Source organism: Humulus lupulus, chromosome X (genome assembly GCF_963169125.1).
Source record: "Humulus lupulus chromosome X, drHumLupu1.1, whole genome shotgun sequence".
Classification (NCBI taxonomy): Eukaryota; Viridiplantae; Streptophyta; class Magnoliopsida; order Rosales; family Cannabaceae; genus Humulus; species Humulus lupulus.
The window spans coordinates 192,617,545-192,645,305 of NC_084802.1; the positions used below are offsets into that span (position 1 = coordinate 192,617,545).

General features: G+C 38.6%; 2 protein-coding genes across 2 annotated transcripts; both read right to left on the bottom strand.

The window, feature by feature from the left end:
• Positions 1–14,227: 14,227 nt before the first annotated feature.
• LOC133803323 (uncharacterized) lies at positions 14,228–18,144 on the bottom strand. Its single transcript, XM_062241321.1, has 11 exons — positions 17,498–18,144; positions 17,361–17,415; positions 17,142–17,241; positions 16,822–17,044; positions 16,631–16,690; positions 16,408–16,535; positions 15,516–16,098; positions 15,277–15,391; positions 15,126–15,175; positions 14,773–14,916; positions 14,228–14,588 (listed from the first exon to the last, which is right to left on the bottom strand). Exons 1-11 carry the CDS (start codon positions 18,008–18,010, stop codon positions 14,337–14,339), a joined length of 2,223 nt encoding a protein of 740 aa, XP_062097305.1. The 5' UTR covers positions 18,011–18,144; the 3' UTR covers positions 14,228–14,336.
• A 2,245-nt stretch (positions 18,145–20,389) lies between these two features.
• LOC133803857 (outer envelope pore protein 24A, chloroplastic) lies at positions 20,390–23,256 on the bottom strand. The gene is made up of 3 exons (XM_062241998.1): positions 22,929–23,256; positions 22,241–22,600; positions 20,390–20,660 (listed from the first exon to the last, which is right to left on the bottom strand). The coding sequence occupies exons 1-3, from the start codon at positions 23,127–23,129 to the stop codon at positions 20,580–20,582; spliced, it is 642 nt and encodes a 213-aa protein (XP_062097982.1). The 5' UTR covers positions 23,130–23,256; the 3' UTR covers positions 20,390–20,579.
• Positions 23,257–27,761: the final 4,505 nt, after the last annotated feature.

A 27,761-nucleotide genomic window follows, 5' to 3' on the forward strand; every position in this document is an offset into this window, starting at 1 on the left:
ATTGACATGCCCTCACCTCGAAGACACAAGGATGTCCAAAGTTTGACCGGCAGGATGGCGGCCTGAGTAGGTTTATTTCGAAGTCTACGGACCGTTGTCTCCCGTTTTTAAACCTTTTAAGAGGTGGAAAGAAGTTTGAATGGACAGAAGAGTGCGAGCTGGCATTCCAGGAACTTAAAAAGCACCTCGCCGAACCCCCCATCTTATCAAAACCTGAAACAGGAGAAATACTGTACCTATACCTTTCCACCACCGAACACGCAATAAGCGCAGTACTCGTTCGAGAAGAGGATAAGGTGCAAAGACCTATTTACTACATCAGTAAAAGATTACTGGGGGCAGAGTCGAGATACCCCTTGATGGAAAAGCTGGCACTCAGCTTAATACATTCATCTCGTAAACTCCGCCCCTACTTTCAGGCGCATCCCATCCATGTGTTGACTGATCTACCACTTTGACAAGTCTTGTCTAAACCAGAAGCTTCAGGTCAACTTCTTAAATGGGCTGTTGAGCCCGGACAGTTCGAGATCACCTACCACCCGAGGACGACCATTAAGGCGCAGGCATTGGCGGACTTTATAGTGGAATGTACTGGTATGACCAACGACGAAGTCATAACCCCGGCCCACGAGCTGTGGAAACTATACGTCGATGGCTCATCCAATGAAAATGGATCAGGGGCAGGAATCATTTTGATTACCCCCGCAGGAAGCAGATTTCATTCTGCCTTGAGATTCAACTTCAAAGCGTCGAATAATGAAGCCGAATACGAGGCTTTACTGGCGGGGCTTCGTATAGCCAAGGAGCTCAAAGCTAAAGCAATACATTGCCACAGCGATTCCCAGCTCATTGTTAACCAAATCCTAGGAGAATACCAGGCTCGCGGCACGAGAATGGCGGCTTATTTGGAGAAGGAAAAATCTGCATTGGAGTGTTTCAAATTTTATACAATCGAATAGGTTCCCCGAGAACGGAACTCAAATGCAGATGCCTTAGCTCAGCTCGCCACATCCGCCGAAAATGAAGAACTAAACGTTGTGCCCATAGAACACCTATTGGCACCTAGCATTAACGAGCCAGAGGAGGAAGACGTATGTATGATCGAGTCCGAGCCAACATGGATGACCCCGATAGTGGAATATCTCGAGACCGGTGTCCTTCCAAAAGACCGGAACCAGGTTCGAAAGTTAATGTATCAGCTTCCTCGATACACCATGATGGACGGAAAGCTATATAGAAGGGGGTATTCCATGCCATTACTACGGTGCGTAACCCCACCCAAAGCCAAGAGGATCGTCGAAGAAATTTACGAAGGGTTCTGTGGAGACCATACTGGGGGGCATAGCCTGTCCAAGAAAATCATACGCCAAGGATATTTTTGGCCCACCATTAAGTCAGATTCTTTCGAATATGTAAAGAAATGCGACAAATGCCAGAGATTCGCCACTATTCCTCGAGCTCCACCATCCGAGCTAACCATGTTGACATCCCCATGGCCATTCGTGGTATGGGGAATCGACCTCATTGGCTCTCTCCCAACTGGAAAAGGTGGTGTAAAATATGATGTGGTCGCGGTGGATTACTTCACAAAGTGGACGAAAGTTGAACCGTTGGCAACAATAACTTCCAAAAAAGTCCTTGACTTCGTGGTAAAGAACATTGTATGCCGATATGGGGTGCCGAGGAAGATTGTGTCCGACAACGGAACCCAGTTCGATAGCGACTTGTTTACCAACTTTTGTGAAAAGAATGGAATAATAAAGAGTTTTTCGTCAGTAGCTCATCCTCAGGCAAATGGCCAGGTCGAGGTTGTAAACAAAACTCTCAAGAGTTCATTAAAGAAAAAGTTGGAGGAAGCGAAGGGACATTGGCCCGAAGAATTGCCCCAAGTCCTACGGGGTTATAGGACCACTACTCGAACTTCAACAGGACATACCCCGTTCTCTCTAGCATACAGATGTGAGGCTATGTTGCCTATTGAGGTCGAAATTCCAACAGTCCGAACTCAAATTTATGACCAAGACTCAAACCACACTCATCTCGAAGAAACCTTAGACTTGATTGAAGAAAAAAGAAACGAGGCTCAGCTAAAGAATGCTGCCTACCAGCAATGAGCTACCAGGTATTTCAACAAGAGGGTTCGAGATCGAAAATTCGGTGTGGGAGATCTGGTGTTAAGACGCGTATTCTTGGCGACACGAGATCCAGCAGCTGGTGTACTCGGGCCGAATTGGGAAGGACCATACCAGATAGAGTCAGTCATCCGGTCTGGTGTGTACAAACTTGCGAGATTGGACGGGAGCCTGGTACTGCGAGCATGGAATGGCGAACACCTTAGACCTTACTATCAGTAGTATAGGAAGTGTGTTGCTTGTAACCATGATTGACTATTTGTACTAATTTGTCTATTTTCGAATTCCATTAAATAAGGATCTATTTCGTTCAATATGTTATCTCCTTTTATTTTTGCAATCTCTCTTAATTTAATAACCTATGGTCACACTCATAGGATATTAAGGGGGCATCATTGGTACATATACCATCAGCTTAAAAAATAAAATAACATACACGAAAAACATAAAAGTATTTGGATATAACTAGATACACGAGCTTAGATAGTTCGGACATAACCGAATTATCAAAAACAAAAGTATTTGGATGTAACCAGATACGCGAGCTTAAATAGTTTGGACAACCAAATTATCAAAAGATAATAACGTTTGGATTTAACCAGATGTGCAAACTTAATAGGTTTGGAACAAACCAGCTAAAACTAATCAACGAGTTAGAATTTAAACCTACTTCGAGATAAGTCGAGATCGAGGCTGGAACATCTTATGGGAAAATAGTTTCGAACTCATAACTTCGGAGAAATAACCGAGGAAGAGGAAAAGTAACTAAGCAATAGGATATAACTAGACCATTTATATTACACACCATACAAGTACTTTCGAGTTCGTGGTTAAAGTAATATCCGACATTGATGAATAACGAGATCGGAAGCGGATAATTCGAACAAACTATGCGTGAATGCATCGAGTTTCGAGCTTAAATCCAAACTATGTTTGTATGAAGAAATAAACATAAACAAATCATTAATATAAAATATGCAAAATATTTCGAGCCAGGAAATGTAAAGCATATATAAGTTAATATAAAAGAAATTGTATCAGCCCTACGGGCATAAATTAAAATAATTACAAAGAATAAAGGGACGCAGCCCCGAGGCGAGGATCAGGAAGGAGCAGTCCCCTTGGCTTTTCCAGCGTCAACGGCACTATAACATGACTATCCTTCTGAGCAACCTCTTGGGCGGCTTCACTCGCCTCAAGACGGGCACTCCACCGCTCTACATACTTGGCCTCGAGAGGACCCAGGAAGCTGGTATCGAGGTCGGCATTGTCAACCCAAATTTTGTACATGGCCTGGTCAACCGCCTTCTCCTTCTGCTCTTTGAACTTGTTCTGGAGGCGGGCCTTCTCGCTTTCCATGATATCGAAAGTAGCAGCTTTCTCCTCTTCGAGCTTAGCATTAGCTTTCTCCAGCTCAGCAAGACGAGTCTTCGCCTGTTCAAGCTCGGCTTTTGTCTTCTCAAGCTCCATGAGACGGGTCTTCACATTCTCGAGTTCGATCTTCGAGTCCTTGAGTTCATCAGCCATCTTAAACTGGAGATCCCTCGACTCTTGGGCCAGAGACATACTCGTTTGCACCTCGTTGGTCAGTTTATAATTAAGCTGTGCTGAAACGACAAGGGCCTGAAATACAAAGAATGAATTAGATCACGAGCTGGGACACAAACGATTAAAGGAGAGTTGCGAAGGTTACCGCGGCAGTAAGTTTAATACTCTTATCATAAAGAGTATTATAGTCTGAGGCCTTGTGCACAAGGTCCCAATGGTCGGCGCCGAAGCCTGAAAAACTCTGACCCACTCGAGAGAGGACATCCGAGCTAAGTACGGCCCCTTGGGTCCCGGCAGCACCGTCGAGCACGAACTCCTCAACATGATGTAACGCCCCAACCCTCCAGGGACCGTTACGGTGTGCCTTGTAAACAGTGCTAAACTCGCTAATCGAGTTATTTGGCCAAAATCGTGAACTAAGTATGATTAGCGGTTTAGGGATTAAAAACTTTGGTTAAGATGTAACGTTTCACTAGAACGTTTAACATATACATTGGGATCCCAAAAATAAAGTTTCAAAGTCTATTACAGAAAACATTTACAACAGGCCGTTCTAAGCGGAAAAACAGGGTTCAACCCTAGTTCCACTTTAAACCTCGGCCGTGGCGGACGAGCAGCTGCATATGTACACGTCATCACCTAAGCTCTCCAACTCAAGGATGGTCCAGCTTCCTCTTGCCCGCAGCTGCTCCCAATGATCATACTTTTTATTGGACCAGTCCGAGGTGGATTGGCCATCTCCCAAAAGCCCGCAGTCTCGGAGCTTATCCTCATGCAAAAGGTACGAGAGAGACCTCCTGCCGTAAAGGAGTTGGAGCAGGGCCTCTCTATGCCCCTTCATTGCCTCGTCGGGAGTAGGACGGAGGAAATTGGCTGGAAAATAAGACACATTGCAACTAAGTACGAACCTACAAATAAGAACCCAAGCACAGAGATAAAGAAGGTTGGAATACTTACGAATCCGCCTGAATGAGTAGCATCGAGACGGGGACAGGCCATCTGTCCAGAAGAAGGCTTTTTTGAAATCAGGTGGATGATTAGGGAGATCCTCAAACACTTTTTTCTCTTTGGGATAGCTCGAAAGGTAGTAAAAGCCATCTCCTCCCCGAGCTCAGGAGGGATTACTTTTCAAACAGAAGAGATACAAAATCTCTTGCGGTGAAGGTCCTTCCCACTTCAGCTTGTGGTATAGCGACCTCAAGGCAGACAGAACCTTGTAAGAATTGGTGTTGAGCTGGAACGGAGCCAACCCAACAAAATCTGTGAAGTCCTTGAAAAAATACTTCAAAGGCAATAGCACTCCTGCCTTCATGTGTTCCTGACTCCATGCCACATACCTCAGCCTGTTGTCAGGGTTCCCAGGGGAATAGCAGCTCCGCTCGATAGCGGTCGGAGCTCGACACCTCAAGGAGCTTGACAACCTGAGGCCATGGAAAGCCAGAATATCAGTTATCTGATTTGTCGAGGTAACCGAGCTCCAATAATGCTCAGCCTCGAAGATGTCTCTCCTCGGTTGCGAGGTAGAAGGCTCCCCCATGAGTGAAAATTGGAGCTCTCCCGGGCTGTACGCAACGGTCACTGTCAATTTAGGGTCAAGTGGGATCGGCCTGGGCCCTGAGTTGGATTCTGGATAAATAGCCTCTCAAAGGATCCTCCTTTTCTTCTCTATGACCTCGTCTATTTGGCGGCGATAATGAGCTCGAATATCCTCCTGCTCGCGCGCGAGGTCGTACTCACGAATTCGACGCTAATTCCGAGCAAACAACGACTCCGGGCTCGGGGTTTTTGGTGAGTAAGGGATTGCCAGCAATGACCCCCACCGTCTTTCCAGATTCTGTGACATCTAGCGAGAAAGAAAAAATGGTGAGGGCCATGCATGCAAGAAGTCAAAGGTTACGAGCTTGACAGGACAAGCTCGGAGCTTAAGAACGAAGCGAGTTCGAAACTAAGGCCCTTATTAAAGAGTCAGAACGTGTATTCCACGAGAAAAAGGAGGGGAGTGGACAATTTTTTTTTAAAATTCCGAAAATCAGGGGAAAAAGAGTGGCGGATATCCAGGAAAGGTAATCTTGGGTATCGTGCATTCTTCAAGGCCAAGGTTTTATACCCGATATCTTGGTATACAAGAAATGTCTTTTAAAATTTTAAAACCCAGAAAAAAGAGATCTTGCTCAAACACCAAAACTGGGTATGGAACCAGTGATGTAAACCCAATATGGAGACTTGAAACATGAAAGCCTATCGGTCAAAAATTCCCTAACGTATCGTACTAAGAAAATAAACTAGTACATTCACAGAAATAACAAGAACAATATGAACAGAAACGGGTATGAGGGAAAATAAAAATTGGACACTTACATAATAATGGCGGTTGCAAAGAAATCATTGACTGAAGGAGAGGCTGCAGATATGAGCTCACGGTCTCGAACAAACCGGAGGTCCTTTGTTTTTTCGGCTGAGAGAACATGCACAAGCAAGAAGTTCTCTGGGATGGCCTCTGGTTTTGTCCCTTCTCTTTTATTTCTGATGCGTGTAAAATAAGAGGAAGAAGAAGACCTTATATATATAGAGGGAAAAAAGTGATAAAAAGGATTAATCTGAGCTATTGGCCAGAATCCTCATAAAATCCAACGGTCAGGGATTGATGACATGATGGTACCGAAAAGGTGGCAGACTAATGATCGTGGGCAGATTTCCAACGTACTCGAGTACCCTGAATAAGCAATACCCAACTGACACGTGTCCATTCTCAAGTATGTGACGATACGGTTCCCGAAGAAGGTAGTTCAAAAGTTTCCTTCTCATAGGATTCGAACAGATATTTTTTAGGGGGCAAGATGTTATACCCAGATTTCGAGCCATGAGGATTGTGACCTCGAAAGCTGGATTCATAATGAGTGAACTCGTAAATTCTGGAATATGTTCGAAATCTAAACAACGAGCCTACGAAACAGAGAGGACTTCGAAGATGGTAGCCTCGAAATCCTCACGAGCTCGAAGGATAGGCCCCGAGGTGCATCTGTTCTCTGGGATGACCTCGGATCAGGGCTCCGAGCCTGATGCACGTACAAGCTCGAAGCCATATGGCCTCGGGATATGTTATAACTCGGAAGTCAGAAAGAAACCTGGGAGAATATGGCCTTGGTGATATAGGATAATAACTTTGAATATCCTAATGAGTCATCAAGAACAAGACGCGGTCTACATTTATTATTGAAAATCCCCTACAATCAGGGGATATTATTTGATTAGTTATACGCCCCCTGATCTTCAGGGAACGTTTCCTTTTACATCGGATTGCAGACATTTAATGCCATTTAATCTATTTGCAAATATAGAGTAACTACCCGAAATATGTGGGATAGTATTCTGCAATCTTCTCTATAAATAGAGAGGTCGTGTACCATTGTAGAGGACCGAACTTTTGTGAGCTTAAGGAAAACTCTGGAGAATTCATCCTTGAAGGATTTTCAGAGATATTCTTAAGTCTTAATAAGAAAGACTCGTGGACTAGGCAGATTTAACTGCTGAACCACGTAAAAAATCGTGTTTGTATTTTCATATTTTTATTGGCCATTACTAATTATTGTTTACGTGCTCTTCTTTCACTGTTGACGAAAAACGGCGTCAACAACTTATAATGCAATTTCAAACAAACATTAAAACAAACACATTATCTTCATTCAACTGTAAATCACGATGCAACACACAATAAATTTCGAAAAAATGTAAACAGGACAACAATAATAACACAACAAAACAACATGATGATATAAAAAACTTTAAAATAGGCAAATTACTAAAACTTACAATACATATTCAAACAAACATTACAAGAAACAAATTCGGAACATTCAACAGTCAAAGTGAAAAAAAATGCAAAACCCTAAAAACCAACATCAAAATAATACAATACAAACAACATGCAAACCATAACAACAAAATTCTTTGGGTCATCTCCCACAACTTTGCTTGATTTCACCTTTTTCGCCTTCCTCCTTTCAACAGCATCAGAAACCAACTTTCGTTTCTGAGATTGGGATTTCGATGACTCGGCTTTGGGCGAGTTATGAGAACGTGGTTTCTCTTCAATTCGTTTCACAGAAGCTTTCTTCCCCATCAGCAAAGCTTGTTTAGAAATCTTTGGAGACTTTGGAATTTTTTTTAACAGGAGTAGAAGATCCCGATCGTAATATAGCCATAGATGATAGATAATGCTATATATAACAACAAAGAACATGGGCTTAAATGCTTCAATAACCGTTAAGAACACAGATTTTAGGGAAAAAATTAAGATACTACTGTGATCATGGAGCATAAATAAAATAGTGTGATCGTGGAGCAGGAAAAAAAATGGAGAGAAGAGTGGAAGAGAGTATATCGTGAAAGTGGAAAGGGTGGGAAGTTGCAGAAAAAAATTTAAAAAAAAAAACCTCATCAATACAAATTACACGGAAGAGACAAAAGTAGTATTTTTGTAATAAAAAAAACATATAACGTAAACATAAAAAAACGTGATTAGTAGAAAAGTAATTATTGCCATGTGCTAGTAAAAAAGTTTATATTATGATATATTTTGCACTTTATGTAAAATTTCCTAAAAAAATTTGTATCATTTCCATGATTTCAATTCATTTAATTTTATTTTTTTATCGTATACAGTGACTTAGTGTCGGTGACCAAAAACGCCGGTTAATAATTGTTATTTTGATAATTTAGATTATATATACGTATATATCAATTTTATATTTTTTAAATAAATATATTTGTATATACATAAGAATTTTTAAAATTTGCCTGCTTGTTTAAATAATTATATATTAATTTTTTGGGTAATTTGCGGCGAAAATACCTAAGTTGTTGGTTTTATAACACTTAAATACCTAACTCTTGTTTTTGGTGGTAAAAATACCTTCCGTCAACAATCATTGGCATCCGTTGGTACCTGACCGTCAAGTGCCATGTAGAGGTAAATCTGGCGATTTTTAATTGGTCCACGTAATTTTTAATATTACAGGTCACCTAAATCCTTTTTTTTTTTTTTAATTCTGATATAATAAATTAAAACTAATAAATAAAACTAAAAACTAATATAACTAAAAATTTAACCATCTTTAATTCAAAAAAAAAAAAACTTAACCATCTGAATGAAAAAAAAACTAACAACTGGAAAAACTAAGTTAAAGACGAAAAGCATTCTTCTGAATGAGGAAGAAGGAAACGATTTCAAGTGAAGAAACGATTTCAAGCATACGGACGAAGGAGGAAGACGAACTGAGTTGCAAACGTTGACGGCGATGGCGAAACGTAGGGGACCTAACGACCCACCACCAGCGTACGGTAAGTTTGCTAGAACCCATTTCAAATTTTTTGTCGGTGTTTTGGGGATTGTGTTTTGGGGGTTCGGTTTTGGGGGTTATAAATGAGTTAATTTTTTTACATTTTTTATATCAAGTTTGTTGGGGTTCTAGTTGGTGGAGATGCTTTAAAGCATATTTAAGATTATACAGTGGGGTCCATACGTATGGATTTTTGTGGGAATCTCTATGTGTCCATTTTGGGGTTTTGACATTTTTTGTGGAGTAAAATAGTGCATCTGTTTCTTTGTTGACTATTTTATTCACTAGTACTACTTTTGACTTGGTTTGCTTCCCCTGTGTACTGCTGTTTTGGTGTATATTGTACACAGATAAAAATTGTGAGAAGTTTACAGTCAAATTGCATCATAGGGGGCATTGGTTCACGCCCTTTGGTAATAAAAGATATGAGAAAGGGCTAATAGACTACTTTGACAATGTTTCGAAGAGAAAATTCAGCAGGCTTGTGCTAGAGGATATTGCTAGCAAATTAGGTTATTCTATGCCTTTCGGGTTTCTATATAAGCCACATGGGAAGCATCTTAATGCTGGGAAGATGGTTGTTGGGCCTAAGGAAGCTTCAGAAATACTTAATGAACTGGATGTCAAGAGAATTTCAGAGGTTGAAGTGTATTTGGTCCTACCTGAGGCTACATTTGGTTTGGAATGGAAGGAAGACCCCACTGCAGTACCCCATATACCTGACCCTCCCCCTAAAATATTAAGGAGATGTGTGATTGAGGAGTTACCATCCGATATTGATGTGGTGGGTATACCTGTAGTGGAACTGTCATCAGATAGTGAGAAAACTGAGTATGGTGATGATGATGAGTATGGTGATGATGATGAGGCAGAACAAGGGAATGGGAATGAGGATAGTGAGGAAGCAGCTGTTGAAATGGATGCTGGGGATGATGCACCCATACCTCAAGCTGACACACAAAATGAGGAGGTCCTGCCAGATGAAGTGAATGATGCAAGACATGAGATGCCTGAAAGTTCTAATCAGAGGCAGTCAAGAGGGTGTTTGCAAGAGGAAGACTTTGAGTTAAATGATGAGGAGTATGAGCAAGAGGTTGAGGCAGAAAAAGAGATGGGTAGGCCATCTGATCCAACTAAATGGTGGGGCAGTGTGACAAATTTGTGCAGCCAAGGTGTTCAGGGAGATGAGTCAGATGGGGTGGACACTGAAGAAGACTTGCAAAGTCTTGGAAGTGATGGTGAAGAGGTTGGGCCTAGGAAGTCAAAAATACATTACAACCCTAGGTCCAACTTTAAGGATTTCAAATTTGTATTGGGAATGGAATTTGGGACTGCAAAACTACTGAGGACTACTATTAAAGAGTACTTTATTGAAAGTAATAGAGAGTTTAAATATGTAAGCAATGACATGAGAAGAATTAGGGTCAAATGCAAAGCTAAACAATGTCCTTGGTTGTCGTATGCAAGTGTTTCAAGAGCTGACAACACTGCTTTCAAAGTGCAGACTTTAGTAGATAACCACAACTGTGGTTTGGTCCTTAATAATAGTCATGTCGATGCTCCCTGGTTGTCTAAGTATTTTTTAGAGCAATTCAGAATCAATCCAGATATGAAGTATAAGACTTTTAGAGAGATGACAACTAAAACCAAGTACTCACATGTTTCTAATTGGGTATTCTACAGGGCAAAGGCCAGAGCAAAAATATTGCTTGAAGGTAGTGTCTCTGAGCAATATGCTATCTTGGAAGACTACTGCAAAATGATATTGGCTACAAACCCAGGTAGCACTGCCATCATCAAATCAAATATGGTAGAAGGAAAAAGGATATTTGAGAGGGTATATATCTGCTTAAAAGCTTGTAAGGAAGGTTTCAGATCTAGTTGTAGACCACTCATTGGTCTTGATGGGTGCTTCCTCAAAGGGTATTGTAAAGGATTGCTTTTGGCTGCAGTAGGAATAGATGCAACAAACTCAATGTATCCTATTGCTTATGCAGTTTGTGAGAAAGAAAACACTAACACTTGGTCTTGGTTTTTAGAATTGTTGAAGGAAGATCTAGAAATTGACAGGCCTTCTCAGTTTGCTATGATGAGCGATAGGCAGAAAGGGTTGGAGAATGTTATTGCTTCTATTTTTGAGGGTGCAGAGGTGAGAAATTGTGTTAGGCACTTGCATTCCAACTTCAAGAAAGACCACCCAGGTTTGTTATTGAAACAACAACTATGGGCAGCAGCAAAGGCAACCACTATTCCAGAGTTTCAAAAGAGGATGAGAGAGTTAAGGGAAACTAGTGAAAATGCTTACAACTGGTTGGCACTAAAGACTCCATCCGAGTGGTCTAGGTCACATTTTAGTGAAATGGCGAAATGTGATATGTTGTTAAACAACCTTTGTGAATCTTTTAATGCTGCAATAGTTGATGCTAGAGACAAGCCGATAATTACTTTGCTAGAAAAGATTCGTTATTGGCTAATGAGTCGGTTTTTCAATAAGAGGGAAAGTCTGAAGAAGTGGATACATCCCGTGGGGAAAAGAATATTGCAAGTAGTGGAGAAGAACAAGAGTATTGCCAAGAATTGTCTGACTACTAGGGCTGCAACTTATCAATTTCAAGTTGACTGCCCAAATAATGAGTCATTTGATGTTGATTTGCAAAAATTGACTTGCAGTTGCCGAAGATTTCAACTCACTGGTATCCCGTGTGGTCACGCACTGGCTGCCATATGGACAAGTGGGGCAGAGATAATGGACTATATCCATGAATGTTATAAGAAAGAGGCATTTCTGAAAGCTTATGCATGAATCATATACCCTATGCCAAGCCCAGAGCAGTGGCCAGAGACTGATTTGAACCCTATATATCCACCTTTTGGAACTAATCTGCCAGGGAGACCAAAAAAGGCCAGAAGAAGAGAATCTGATGAACCACCCCCAAGTTCAACAAAAACTCGAAGGTTTGGTCAGATCCACTTGTGCAAAAAGTGCAAACAGCCAGGCCACACAATCAAAACATGCCCCAACCCAACAAATGCTCAGGTAATGCATTGATGAAAGATTACACCAGATTAACTCCATGAATTTTTTATTTGTTAGGTTCCTGCTAAAAAGAAAAGGGGTAGGCCACCGGCTGCAAATCCCACTGAAGCAACAAAGAAAAGAAAAGAACGATTGACAAAGCAAAAACAAAGCTTTTCTCAGCAAGGGGGTCCCAAAACTCGAGCCAGACAACATGACCTTTCTCAGCAAGGTGGTCCTTCGACTAGGTCCACATAACATGCCTAGACAATCTGCTAGAAGAATGTTCACACTTTTGACAAAGCTTTTGAAGATAGAGAATGAACTAATTTATGTCTAGTTAGGGATTTTTGATGTTTTTGTAAATACTTGACTTCACTAGATCTTATGTTTTTGATAGCTATGGGCAACATGGCCTTTGCACTTGATGTAAACCAAATAGGCATTAGATCTTAGTTTGTTTGCTAGTTATGGACAACATGACCTTTAAACTTGATGTCAATACTATCTGGTTCTGGTTCTTACTCTGGGATTGCATCTTAATGAAGTACACTTGTTTATTTTTTTACTTTAGGAATTGCACAATACAAATATAAAACTTAAAACCACCAGATTAAAAATAAACCATCAAATTCAATTTAAACAAATAACACTTACAAAAGGGTCCAACAAATTGGATCATAATTTACAACAAAACATACAATGATATCCCATAACTTAACACCATTTGTTGATACATATTAAAACTACTACAATGGCTACAACCCATAATTTTTTATTACTTTTTACCACCCTAACTTCATCTTCATGCTGTACTCCATCCTTGCAATCAGCATCAGATACAAAAATCATATCCTCTCCCACAGATTGATCACTCAAAGCTTGTTGTGTGCTCCAATCGGCATGTGTGTTTCCAGAAACAAGTTCATCCTCCAACTGTTTAATTTTTCTCAACAACCTAGGTATGACCACCTTGCTTCGGGCACACATATGAGGGTCTAACCAAGAGAAATACCCACAACCACCATTACTCTGTAAACACAAGAAATCATCAAACCAGTAGAAGTTAAGAAGAGATGAACAAACCCAAAATTTTCAAAAAAAAACTACAAATTAACCACACCCAACCCACAACCACCATTACTCTGTAAACACAAGAAATCATCAAACCAGTAGAATTCAAGAAGAGATGAACAAACCCAAAATTTTCAAAAAAAAACTACAAATTAACCACACCCGATACTTATGGCAGCACTTGAATCTTCTTCCAGGATTATCGTTGGTCCAAGAAGTCTTGATGACGACTGCTTTCGATGGCCGACAATTGCAGCTCCATTGTTCCATGGTCACATTCAAATTTTTATGCCCTAGACCTTCGTTTTCTTCAAATTGTACTCGAAGGATGGGGTTTATAATTTATGTTTTTAATTCAGATGGTTAAGTTTTTAGTTATATTAGTTTTTAGTTTTATTTATTAGTTTTAATTTATTATATCAGAATTTTTTTTTAAAAAAAAAGATTTAGGTGACCTGTAATATTAAAAATTACGTGGACCAATTAAAATCGCCAGATTTACCTCTACATGGCACTTGACGGTCAGGTACCAACGGATGCCAAGGATTGTTGACGGAAGGTATTTTTACCACCAAAAACAAGAGTTAGGTATTTAAGTGTTATAAAACCAACTTAGATATTTTCGCCGCAAATTACCCTAATTTTTTTTTAATTAAGTTTATTATTTTCTATTTTAGAGGAAAAATTTTAAGATTGGAAACCTAAACTCAAAAGGCGAGTTAGATTAGAAACTTCTGAAGGGAATAAGCTTATTTCATATATTTTTGCTATAATTTCTCAAAACCATATATATTTTTTATGTTAATATACGTTTAGCTTATGATAAATATGATATTTTTTAAATAAGAACTTTAAAAATTATATAATTTGTGGGAGCAAAATTTATGTCATTTGTTTGTTGAATGAAATGACAAATCCACATGCAATGGACCAACAGAATATACACATTTGGCCAGTGTAAAAATCATGTCGACTAAATATCATAATTCTTTTAAAAAAAAAGTTAATTTAAAAAAAAAAAAAAACCTTCCCTAAATTTCAAGTAACCATAAATTAAATCAATAACGTTTTCTTGTCTTGACTGAAAGTACATCATCAGTGAAAACGCATTCTGTTAAAAAAAATTAATGTGTTATATAATGCAACCAATTAATGTGAATCGCACAAATATTTAATGAGTTCATCTGAATCAGTAGATTATGCAGTACATCATTTCAAAGTTGCCAGCTATATATTACGATCTTCATTAGTCTTCACCGGTTTCTTCACCAACTTGAACGAAGCTAACATAGATTCAGTTCGGGTGACCACACTATCCATTTTGCATCGCTTTGATGTCATAGAAGTTCGCTTCAATATATCCAATAATGAAGTATCTGGCTTCGTTACAGAAGATGAGCTTTTGGTTATCTTTACTTGAGAGTTGCTAATCTTAACGGACGCAGCCTTTGGTCGATTCTCTCTCTGAATTTGCTTGTCCTATATGAAATTTAAACTAGTAAAAAGTCATGGACATGCAAGGATTAAGGGTGCAAACAATGACTGACCCCTTTTATATTTTAATGATACTAAATGTTCTGCTGATTTAAATGCTGAAAAATGGGCCAATGATACCGAGACAAACATGTATAAGCGCCTACACTTCCTTTTTGAAAAAACTTACCGTTTCTGAAGTATCCTCCGACGCTGTGATTGTGCTCCTACTATTGCTATCGTCTCGTTCAAAGATAAAAGAACGGGCTGTTGTTGATCCTTGCCTCTTGGATGATGGCAAATTACTCGATCCTCCCCGGCTAAGGAAAGATGACTGACAAGCAACAGCAGTGTTATAATTAAAAGCATCTGACAGCCTAACTTTACTATAATCAATAGTTACTGACGTCTTATGCTCAGCCCCAATCCCATCACTAAAATTTTATCATCTAATACATTCTTTTTAGCATACTTAAATATAATATATTATTATTAAACTTTCATCCCATAGCTTGATTTCATAAATTAGAGAGAGCTGCATACCCTTGATGAAAGGCTTCTGTTTACTCCCATGTGAGACATATCAAAATGTGCTGCAAAACAGAACAATTATAATAAGAAATAATAAGACGACAAAGAACTGCAGTCGGTGAAATACTGCATATCTTCATTATCTACATATAAAGTATCTTACTATTTGTTTTAGCTCTCTTCTTAGTATCAAGCACAAGATTCAGCTTCTTTATACGACAAAAAACTTCTCTCGAACTTTCATCTTCTGCTGGTGACAAGAAAGTAACCTGCTCCTCCTGTTTTACACAATCTATTTTTAGTATTTATAATAAAATAAAAGCGTTGAATCCAAAGCATGACTGCAATAATAAATCGGAAAGCTCCAACCATGCATGGAAAAAGTCACATCAAATAACTCACAGCTTTCTCAAGCAAGCACTGTCTGGCGTGCCTCTTTTCTGTTTCATCATCATCAGATGATAAGTATGCATCATTGCTGTCTGTAAACATTTGAGGAATCATTTGCTTTACTTTCCTTAAATTCATCTTCACAAGATTTGATGGAGTCAACTCTTCTGATGCTTCATCATCACCAGTCTCCTCGTCTTCCTCACCTTCCGTATCTTCTTTCTCTTCAATTAAAGTTGGTTCTCTAATGTTTGAACCATACTTCAACTTCTGCAGAAGATTTTCAGTACCAGTTTCATCCTGTTGCTCAAGCCACTTCTGGTGAAGTTCATTGCGCCTTTCATTATCAATTGGCTTTTCTTCATATCCAGTTGCTATCATATCTTTAAGATCTTCAAGATCTTCATCATCCTCATCTTCATCATTATCTTTGAATCGTAACAGGTCATTGTCACTATCATCCTCTTCTTCAGCTTCATCATCAACAAAAGCTTTGACAGGATCACCAGTGGGAGATGAAGCCAAACCAGCTGGTCTAGATGGATGGGGATTAACATTCTCTTTGTCATCATCAACTTCTTCTTCATCAGAAGTACTACAAAGAGAAATGACAACTAAATTTACCTTGTACGAAAACTGGTTCAAAAAAAAACAAACTGCAAGTGCTGTGTTTACAAGTTTGCAATAAAAAAATATCCTGAATTGTGCCTTCTTATAATTGACTTGGTTAATGTGCGTGTGATATTGACAGACTTAATACACATCCAAACATTAGCAGACGCCAATTGCAATAAAGGAGCCAGTCATTACTATTGTATATGGCATACATAGAACAAAAACCGAATAGAAGAGAAAAGACACCATAACACATTTCCAAGGATGAGATAGAATTATGAAAACTAACACATCATCGGGAGGGGCAGAGTCAAACTTTAAGCTCATTGCAAGTACTGAAGGCACAAATTCTTCTTCCAAAGGACTGCTTGGTGTCTCATTTTTAGAGTCACTTGTTTGGGAATCAGAAAACAAATCCTACAATACTCAAATAACAAGTTATTAATTATAATACACAGTAACTGGATTGACAAAACATTTTCAAACCATTGAGGTGGAAAGTGAAAGAGAACCTGAGTATCACCAATAGGAACACGAAATGATTGTGACTGCTTTGATTCCCCATCCATAACCTGAATTCAAAAGCTCATGTAAAACAAGTTGAAATTACCAGAACCATATGTCTATTGTTTTCCATCCAATAAATAATCAGGCAGGAATGTCTTTTTAAGTCACCATCCAGTACTCTAGCAAAAGAACTTACTAACTGAGGAGGAACTGTTATTCGGGTGTGTATGATATCAGATTCATCCTTCTGCAGCCCATCGATGCTACCCTCTGCTTCAGTCCCACCTGCAACTTTCTCCTCATCTATAGTTACTGGAACTCTATCTCCTTCTCTGTCTTCTAACTCTGGGTTTACAAAATCCTCTCCTGATAAACTGTCACTGTCATCAATGAAAGACGTACCTCTTATAATAGCAGATCTGTCAACAACCCAAAAATAGTAAACCCATGAGCTACTTTGCAACAAGTATAAACTTAGCGAACCTACAAATTCAAAGTCAGATTTGGAATACTCACTTTCGTGCAACCTCTAACTTTCTTTGTCGAATCTTTTCCAAAACTGAAGATATAGGCTTCTGAACAAGTGGTGCGGATTTAAACTTTGCGTCTCTAGTTTCTTATCAAGAAAAAAAAATGCAATTCTCAAGTGAGTACAATAATTTAACCAAACCGCTAATCAACGAGTGTCGAAGGTTATGCACCAAAAAGAATAATGGCACACTTAAGAGTCCATACCTCGCAGCAGCCTCTGAGATTCAGCGTGGAGTTTTTTTAGATGTTCTCTTCTCTTCTGCAAAGTCATAAGAGCAGAAAGAATATGTAAACGAGATAACTCAATAGCAAATTCAAACTCAGAATTTGACAAAGCTTACCTTCTCCGACATCCGTTTGTTATCAGTCTCGCTACCCTCACCACCATCATCCCTCTTCTTCCTCTTCTTTTTGTCCTTCTCTTCCTCAATACAGTCAGAATTACGCTGAGTCTTCTCCGGTTCCTCAATCGACACATCACCCCCACTGCCCTCTCCAATCTCATTGCTTCGATCTTCACCAGATCCCACGCCAAAAGTCCCAAAATCCAAAGCCCTCTTAGCCCCCAAACCATTGCCCTCAGTACCCAAACCAGTAAGTCCAGAATCCAGATCGTTTCCCCCTTCATAATCCTCCGATCCCGAACTAGACACCAAGAACTCTTCCGTTCCTTCAAATTCTTGGGTTTCACAATGAGATGAATTGGCTTCTGCTATTAAAACTCGATCATCAGACTGCTCGATTTGGGGATCTGAAACCCTAATTGCTTTCTTCAAACGCTTCAGCTTTCTTTCGCGGACTGGAGAAACTCCCTCCGGGGAGGAAAACCGCAGAACTTCGTCGTCGCTTTCCATGGTAGGGACGAATTCTCTTCTGTCTGTAATTGATTGAGAGACGAGATACCGAACCCTGGAATTTTGAAGAAGAATAAGAAGAGAGCGCAATAAGATGGATTTAGGCGCCGTGTTTTGAAATTTGAGAGGGAAAATCTTTTTGACCTTTTAGGTATTGTGCTTTCTACCGCCAAAATTACTTGTAACGCTGTGACAGACGGCGGCCCCACTCGGATGATCATCTCTTCTTTTACGGCTCTGATCTTTTATTTTTCTCTTGATCCGTTAGGGTTAAACGGAGATGTCATGTCAACACCAAAACTTTATTATAATTACGAAAAACTCCTTTTCATATTATGAAATTGGTGTTTTGTCAAAATAAATAAAGAATTCATCTTTTTTTTTAATAAAAAATTATCCCCTCAAATTTTATTTTGTAAGCAAATCTAGATCTACCATTAAGTCACATTTTAGTAAAATATATACATATATATATTTGCAGTACCTAAAGTAATGTTATAATTTTATATTCAATTTTTTTTACTGTAAAATCGCTTAACAATACGAAAATAATGCAGTTATTGTCAGCAGCTCCATTAAGGACTAACTATCCAGCCATGTATGATAGTTCACCTAGTAATTTAAAAAAAATATATCTTATTAATTGATTTCAAAATAATTAAAAATAATATTTTAATTAATCAAAAATAAATGTTATTAATCAAATTAACTAAACAATTTTTTGTTAAAAAAATCTTATTAATTGGTTTTAAAATTAAAAAAAAACCTAATTAATTTTTTAATAATATAAAATTAAATTATAATTTTTTCAAATAAAGACAAAACAATATTATAAAAATCAAAACTAAAAAAACATATTTTTTATAATTAACATTTATTCTTATCATTTTTTTCTTCCTCATTTCCTTCCTCGATTCTCCTTTATTTTTCTACTTCTTCTTGTTCATATCTTTCCCCACCGACGACAATTGGGTAGATGATGTCAGTGCGAAGTCTTGAGGGGGCATATGGAGTTGTGACAGACGATGATGCTCGACGCTTCATTCGAGCTTCACAATGGGGCTTTGATTCAATGGTTAGGGATGTTGTCGGGTGGCGAGACAACAAAGGCTCTTCGAGGACAATGACAGTGACTAGCGACGAAAATCTGTGGTTGTCTTGGTTTGGTTTTGAATTTAAAATTTAGGATTTGAGATTTAAGATTATTGAGATTAATATCACTAATTTTCAAATGATGATGTGTCATGACTTAGAAATTCTTACTTAGAGACACGTGTCAAATAAGTATGATTATATGAAACTAGATATGGTCATTATATGATAAGTGTAAGAATATTTTATATGAAATGACATAATTAAGTGTTGCTTATGTAATGTCATTATTAGTATACGAAGATAACTGACATAATATTACTATCGGGTCATAATGAGATGGATACAACATACTAACACACTTGGAACCCATAGACACACGATAAAACATCTTTGGTCAGCCCATTGAGCAAAGAGAATTAATTCTAGAGAATCTAAGCCCAATAGGTCCATTGTGACTCAAAAAAATGCACATACCCTTTTATTGTAAGATGAGATGATAAATGGGATTTGAGAGAGTGAGAGTAGTATTCATCGTACATTTTATATTTTTAGTCATACATTTTATATTTTTAGTCATGCTGAAATCATGCATAACACTCATCCTAAATTAATTTTAATGATAGTGTTTTCATTAATTACAAAAAAGAAAAATCGAAGTTTTATAACCGTAATTGGTAAATGTTAAGCAAAGAGCATGAGTTTTAACACACCTATTCCACATTTCATTTAAAAAGTAAAACATACACATTCGAGCAGTTTTATTTGAGTCTCGAGATGATACAAAAATTTAATATCTTACATCCATTCAAATTTTAATCCGAGAGAGCTTTTTTGGACAAGAACTTAACTCGCGGATCATATTTTGCCTTCTCAAATACTAAATTACGCCTGCTAAATAAATATATATGTATAAACACACAAATATAAAGTGAAGCATCTTATTTAAATTGCGAACATTCTCTTTGAAGCTATAACTAGTAAACTCCATGGTGAGGAAGATTTGGGGTGCTCCAAGATGACAACCAAAATAACAACCAACAGTCAACAACTAATATCAACCTATATAGCTAATATCACAGTATCACCCCCTAGCATAAGATAATAGATCACCCATTGAGGTGGGTCGTGAGAGAAAAGTATCACTCGTACCTAACAGAACAGACCGCCTCATGTTATGCAAAGAAAAATTTCAAACCATCAAAGAAAATACCAACTTAAATGCCTAAATTAGTGAATTTATTATGCACTTCTCTTGATATTTATCTAATTTGGAAACAAAATGCATAGGGTAAGAAAAAAATTCTTAAATTGGTAAATGGAGTTTTGAAAGAGAAGTTATTTAATCGATAATGGCATAGAGATGCCCATAAATAGAAATACACTAATAAATGACATAGTGATGTCCGAATATCGAGCATCCAAGTGAAGTTGTTCATTGGAAAACAAGTGAAAAGCTTATGAAATAGAAAGATTCTCACATCTCAAAATCCCATGTGGTCTCAGCAGTTAATTTTGGTACCTTAACTTCAGCGCCCAAATCGCATGATGCTGAAATCTGTAAGAAACCAACAAGCATAAGTTATATAACTTTAAAGTGTAGAAATAAGATAAGGTTTTACAAACTATTGTACTCCCTGTCATGATCTGTTGAATATAAAATAGAATACTACACAAGGAGGTGTAATGTTAATGAGAAAATCACACACATGTAGGTCAAAATTTTTAATTTTAGTAATTGGCGTAAAAAAAAATTGACAAAATTGAGTTTGGAAGAATACAGTGAGTATATAAACAAATCTAAACATAAGGAGAAATTTGACAATTTTTGGGACAATTTGGGCAAAGGAAAAGAATCAAAATTCAGGTGGACTTGCATTACGTGGCGACGCATCACAGGTCCAAAGAGACGACTCTGTCGTATAGGTGGCGACGTGTCACCATGTAGCCACCTAGTAGGCAAACCATCGCCTAGGATGCGCAAAGGCTGCGACACATTGCCAGTTTCTTGAAATTCTGGCTCCAAAAATTGCATTTTTTAAATTGCAATATGTGATGCAAGCCAAGGTTGGTGCTAACACTATTTAAAAGTTATTAGATAGTTCAAAGGGACTGATCACACATTTGTACTCTTTCTAACCTCTCCCAAAGATCAACCATTTTCTACAAAAATTTCATTAAGAAATTGCTTGCTTGAAGAATTTAAAGACTTGTTGTATTCCAATTCTCATTCTTTCATTAAAGAATACTCAAGCAACCATCCTAGTGGGTTGGAATAGAGTTTCTCTCTTTTCTTTGTCTTTTATGTTATTTGTTAATTACACTTTCTACAATGATCTCTAACCTTCATCCCCCAACACTCCCTCAGTCACCCCCTGTGACTAGACCAATAGCCCAAAATTACAAACGAAACCTTTTAAAGTCTCTCAATACCACTGACTTTAACGCCTATTCCATATCTGGTTAATCATCATCTCATCTCATCTCCTATACACTACTACTACCACAGAACACTTGAACAGTAATTTCAAAATTCCTGAATTGTAGAAAATAATAATAAGAAATCAATACCTATATGATTCCTTAATCAGAAACTCCAGCAAGCAAACATTCATTGAGTACGAAAAAAAAAAGATACACATTTCCTGCTGGTGTTTCACTTTCAAAGCATGTTAACTTTTTTCAAAGCATGAATTGTAGAACATTTCCTGCTGGTGTTTCACTTTCAAAGCATGTTAACTTTTTGTTCATTAATTCCTATGGCCAAGTTACATGCCTCCACTTAATGTAAATATCACCAAATACAACAATACTAAACAAAACCACTTCGCAAAATACCTGAATGAAATGGTATGCGTAGAAAATTCTATTCTCTACCAAGTGAATACATTACAATATGCAAGACCAAGATGTATAAGAAAAAGGTAAAAGTAACCAAACTGCCAAGTGTCAATCCCAGCCCCAGGAGTTAAGTTACTAACAATTGAATTAATACCTATATTCATGCCACAAATTCTGTATATTTTATCTTTTTCTTCATTCTTTCCCCAAACAAATTTTATGTTTAACAAATGAAAAGCAAGCTCCAAATATTCAGGCAACAAAAACTGAAGTAGAAACTCTATACAAAGTACAAACCTTGAAAGATCCATTTATCTTCGAATTCCTTGACCATTCCAACCCCAACATCTTGCTTGTTGTATGGTACGAAGCCCGAAACACATCATCCCCATAAACCTTCTGAGACACAGAAAAATCCCAAACATTCTTGACCAAATCATAGGTTGGCTCAAATGATGTCACCCCGCCATGAATGTAAGTATACTTCAACTTGCAATTCCCCGTACCAAACATGTAATTAGCCGAAACCTTATTCGCTGAATCAAAGATAAGGCTTCCATCCAATATAGTCCTATTGTCACCTCTACTATGAATGTAAGTCAAATTCAATGGTTTCTCTGCAACCTTAACTGTGTTCATGAACTGAAATCGAAAATCCTGCACCACAGAGATCGACAATCATGAGTCAACTATGATTGACGTTCGTGAACCAAAAAGAAGAAACCCCTAATAAAGCCAAAACCTCAAAAGTAAATTCTAACCCGGCCAAACCTATCTCAAAATTATCCCACTTTTCTCGGAACCAAAGCATACTTATATAACTAGCCAAAGTAAATTAGTATAATAATTTTTTGAAAAAAAATAAAAATTGTGCACAAGGTATGGAAATCCCACCGGAATTTGTCAATTAAAAATAAAAATCCATTACTTGACGAAACGAATTATCGGGAACAAAACAGGGCTGAGATTGAGGATAGGTGGGTACCTTTTTGGGGACGTTGTAATCGATGATGAAGGAGCCAGGCTTATCGAGAGAAAGAAGTAAGCCGTTCAAGCTTGGACCACCAACGAGTGTGGCGTCGGTCATGGAAGCTTTGAGCCTAGCATCGCCGGCTCGAAAGGCGAAAGTTGCGGTGGCGCCGCCATTTTTGTCAGAGTCGTACTTGCCCTTGAAGGTTGCTTTCATTGTAAACAACGTTGAACTTCGAAGGGGGCAACAACAATGTCAACGAGATTATTATGTCTGTTGTGGGAGTGGGTGAGGTGAGGCAAGTCCTTCACTCGTGATGGTTGAATTGGTTTTATTGGTTTTGTAAACCAAATTCCCCCTTTTTTTTTTTCTTTTTTCGTTCTTCTTTTTCTTTTTAAACAGCTTTTTATAATAATTACGTGTATATATTTACTATTTTTCAATTTGCTACACATAATACATAAAATAAAAGGTCAAATCTTTTACCAAATTAAAAAAGGAAAGTCAGCAACCCAATCCTAAACTAAAAAAGAAAAAATCAATAGTTAATCGTAAAGAAGTTTTTTTTTTATATCTGTACTTTTTTTGAGCAATTTTTTTATGTGTACTTTCTTTTAACGATTTTGTATCATTTATTAAATTTGAGTATTATTAATGTTTTACCCAAAAATACAAGTTCAATTAATCAGCTCAATGTACAATTGATAGATAAGTGCATGAAGAAAAATATACATATAAAGTATTTTCTTTCAACTATGGAGTAAGTGACTCGAGTTTACTTGACAATATGTGACAATCGAGTTTACAGATCGTCTCTTACGTCAACAATTAAGTTCGAGGTACATAACGACGGAGTCGTCCTCGTAAAACTCTGAACATGATCCACATCAGTTCGCATTGGCCTTACAACATCCAGCTCGAGGAGTGTGTTCAGCTCGCAGAAGCCTGACTATGACGCACAGTAAAGGATCCCAAAAGACTCGGAGATTCCTTAAACGCCTAATAAATGCCCAGACTTTATTATGTATTTATCACCCAATATAACATATAGAATTATTAGGCGGTTATATATTTATGTAAATAGGAGTTACCCAAATTTCTCATTTACCATATTAATGAATGGTTACCCAATAGTGTCTACCATTTTTTCCCTATAAATATAGAGGGAATGGACTGTAAAAAGGACCGACATTCTGTATGTCAAAACTCTGCTGAAATTGTCATAAACAATTTCATCAAGAGTCCAAAACAAATCAATAAGAGTGACTCGTGGACTAGGTGGATTTTAACCACTGAACTACGTAAAATTGTCTGAGTGCTTCGTGGTCTTGTTTTTGTTATTTCTTATACATACAGTTTATAAAAAGCTTAATCTCTTTGTCTCGGATTTCTAAATCTCATGTTGACGAAAAATCGTGTCAATAGATTGGTGCATTCATTGAGAGAAGATTAAGCTTGAATTCTCACACAAGTTTCAACCTAACAATCATCAAGGTGGTCACATGTTCTATGTGTGACAACGAAACGGAGCAACTTGATGATCAAGGAGGTCACCGTACGACCATCCCCACTGGAGAAGGTAAATCTGCACAACATCGCCCTAGAAAACAGCATGTGTAACATGACGATGTTGGAAGTTCACCCTCACACCCACCGAATCCCAATCCTGGGTACATGACAGCCATCGAGATGGAAAATGCCCCGCTAAGGAACCATCTTGCCCAAGACAATAGGATAATTGAAGAGATTTTAAATCGATTACCCCCTCCTGCAACTGATGTTAATGTCATGAGGAGGCAAAGTGGGTCCCACAGGTCCCACAGGAATAATCGACCTAACATCAGTCGTTCTGTTCGAACTGCAACCCCGAGTTCCATACCTTCTGAATGAACTCCGCGAAATAATCAACTTGTCAATCCTCGCAGGAATAATAATTCAACTCACACTCCCAGGAATCAGCCTAGCCAGATAGGGCGAGTTGAAACCGTCTCAAGGAGAGGAGACGTCCAAGTAAATCTGGTTGTGCCTCGACCAGCAACTTAGGCACGAAGGAATGAGTCTGCACTGCCTCCAACCCGGGAAATTGGAGTAGATCAAGGGTGAGCTAATCTAGTGCGCCCCGATGGAACAAGTATAGCCTCACCAATAAGACACCCTCTATCACCAATTCAACATCCAATGCCACCTCGCCCACAGAGGAATGCTCCAACTCAAGGGAATAGTAGGAGAAATCCTGCCCCCTCAGAAGACATTTATGTCCTGCGATCTCGCGCCAATAATCCAGCTCCTCGACCCCAACCACGAGCAATATGTTTCACGAATGGGAACTATTAGATAAAGAGCCAATGCGGAGGCAAGTTCGGGAATCCCCGTAACACAAATTCCCATAGAAATGAAAGTGACCTAAGAAATCAATTGAGCTCAGCTCAAATCTTGCACTCCAATCCACCGTCCGACCTGCGTGATTATCTAAACAAACAGAGAGGACAGTCAGCTCGTCATGAAGAAAGGAGCTATACTCTAAACATGGGATATCTGTCTATTTTTCGTGACAATGGGAACGTCCCGCCTAACCAAGCTCAAGCTTGGAGGGACAATAACTCACCGAACACGCACAATAGGATGGGAATTGGTAATCAGCTCCCAAATAACCTAGAGATGAAGGATCCAACCCTCGAACGGCTGGCCTTAATGGAGGTGCAAATGAAGAGGCTTTTATATGGAAAAACATAAATGATTGTGATTCCGATGAGAAGCTCTAGCCTTTTGCTCCTCATATTGCAGCAACTCCGTATCCCGCTGGCTTCAAGATGCCAACTATGCCCACATATAGCGGAACCACTGATCTGTCCAACCACATTGGGACCTTCAACACTCTGATGATGGCCCACAACGTGAGCCTCGACCTGCGGTGTGTTCTATTCTCAACTACATTAATCAGACTAGCCAAGTTGTGGTTCAACAAGTATAAGAAACACTCAATCACCTCCTAGAAAAATTTGTCCTCTGAATTCAAGAGATAGTTTCGAGCTACCAAAGAGGTTCGAGTGGAGGCCGACTCACTGGCCAACATTAAGCAACAGCCCGACAAGTCCCTGAAGGCCTACCTCAATCGGTTTACTAATGTAGCTGCCTAAGCTAGAGATGATGATGACAATGTCAAGCTCATGGCCTATCAGGAATCATTGTAGGAGGAAACTTATGGAAGGAGCTCCAAAGGAAAGGAGTGAAAAGTGTTGATGAATTCTTGGCTTGAGCTCAAGAGTGGATAAACCTAGAAGAGGCACAATCTGTTGTCGCAGGAACTAGCCAGACCCTCGTTCAGCTCGTTGGAGTGGTGGCGGATGTTGTGGCTACGACTCAGCCCGCTACCCAGAATAGTTAGGCAGGGGTAATAAACGAAAAGGGACTGGTGAGGGCGACCAGAGCAGGTCCAAGAAAAAAAAGCACGGGGATAAATATATCTCCATCTACACCACCTATACCGACCTAGCAGACACACAAGAATGTATCTTCTTGGCAAATTCTAGTCGCCTTCCATGGAAGAAGCTCAAGCCCATGAAACATCAAAGGGCGAAGAGAGATCCAGCTAAGTTCTACTAGTATCACAATGGCATCGGCCACAACACTAATGATTTTCGTCAACTGAAAGATGAGATCGAGACTCTCATTCGGGTTGGATCGTTAGCCTAATACACTCATAATAAGGTATCTTTTAATCAACATGTGGGGCAGAACCCTCAACTAACTCTGGATAACTAGGCCAATCCAACACAATCAGCTCAGGGAAATCATATCATCCCTCCCCCTGTTGAAGGAAAGGACATAGCCACCATTGTAGGCAGACCTCATCTGGCAAGGACGAGCAGTAGGACCCAGAATAGATATATTCAGGAGCTAAAAATGCATGATGGAACTGAGTTTATCTCGGAGCAAAGGCTATCTAAACAACAGTGATTGGATAAACAACGAATCATTTTTACGGAATAAGGCACTAGCCATGTCAAATTCCCTCATAATGATCCATTGGTGATAACTATTTAGCTCGTTAACTGGAGGGTGACACGAATACTGGTCGACAATGGGAGTTTCATGAATGTGCTATTCAAGTCCACCCTTGAAAAGATAGGGCTATCTCTATTATATTTTAATATAATGTTTGATTGATTAAATAAGTGTTACAAAAAGTGATTATTTAATCTAGTGGGGGAATGTTATATTATTTCATATAATATAATATTAGATTAAATAATGTGACAAAATGTGATTTGTCACACCTTGTAACATATTATTGAGAGTCACAAAATTGGACTAATGTGTGTGCCCAAATGTGACATATTTTGGAGTTACAAAATCAGTTACAAATTTGTAACTCCCAAATATTACCCAATAATGTGTATATTATATGTTACACATTTGTGATTGGATTTCATAAAGTCATGATGATATATGACTGTTGGAGACATGTTTTTAACTCTCAATAGGTGTTTGGAGGTTACAAAATCATGTGGGAAAGGATTTGGGACGTTTTGGAAAAATGAATTTTTTGTGCTGAAAATGACCTGTGGCCGCGGCCTGGGGGACAGAAGCCAGTGGCCGCGGCCAGTGAGGCTGACAGCCTATGTGAATTTTTAGTTTTTTCCAAATTGAATGGTTCTAACATCCTAAATAACTCCCAAATCTCCATTTTAATTCCATAAACATCCAATTAAACACTGGTAACAGCCATGGGGGTTGGTGGAATTTGAAATTCAAAGTGGTATCTCAAACTTTATAAATAGGAGCCTAATGCTCACTTGTATGACACACAATTTTTCATCCACAAAGCACTTGGCTGAAAAATACACC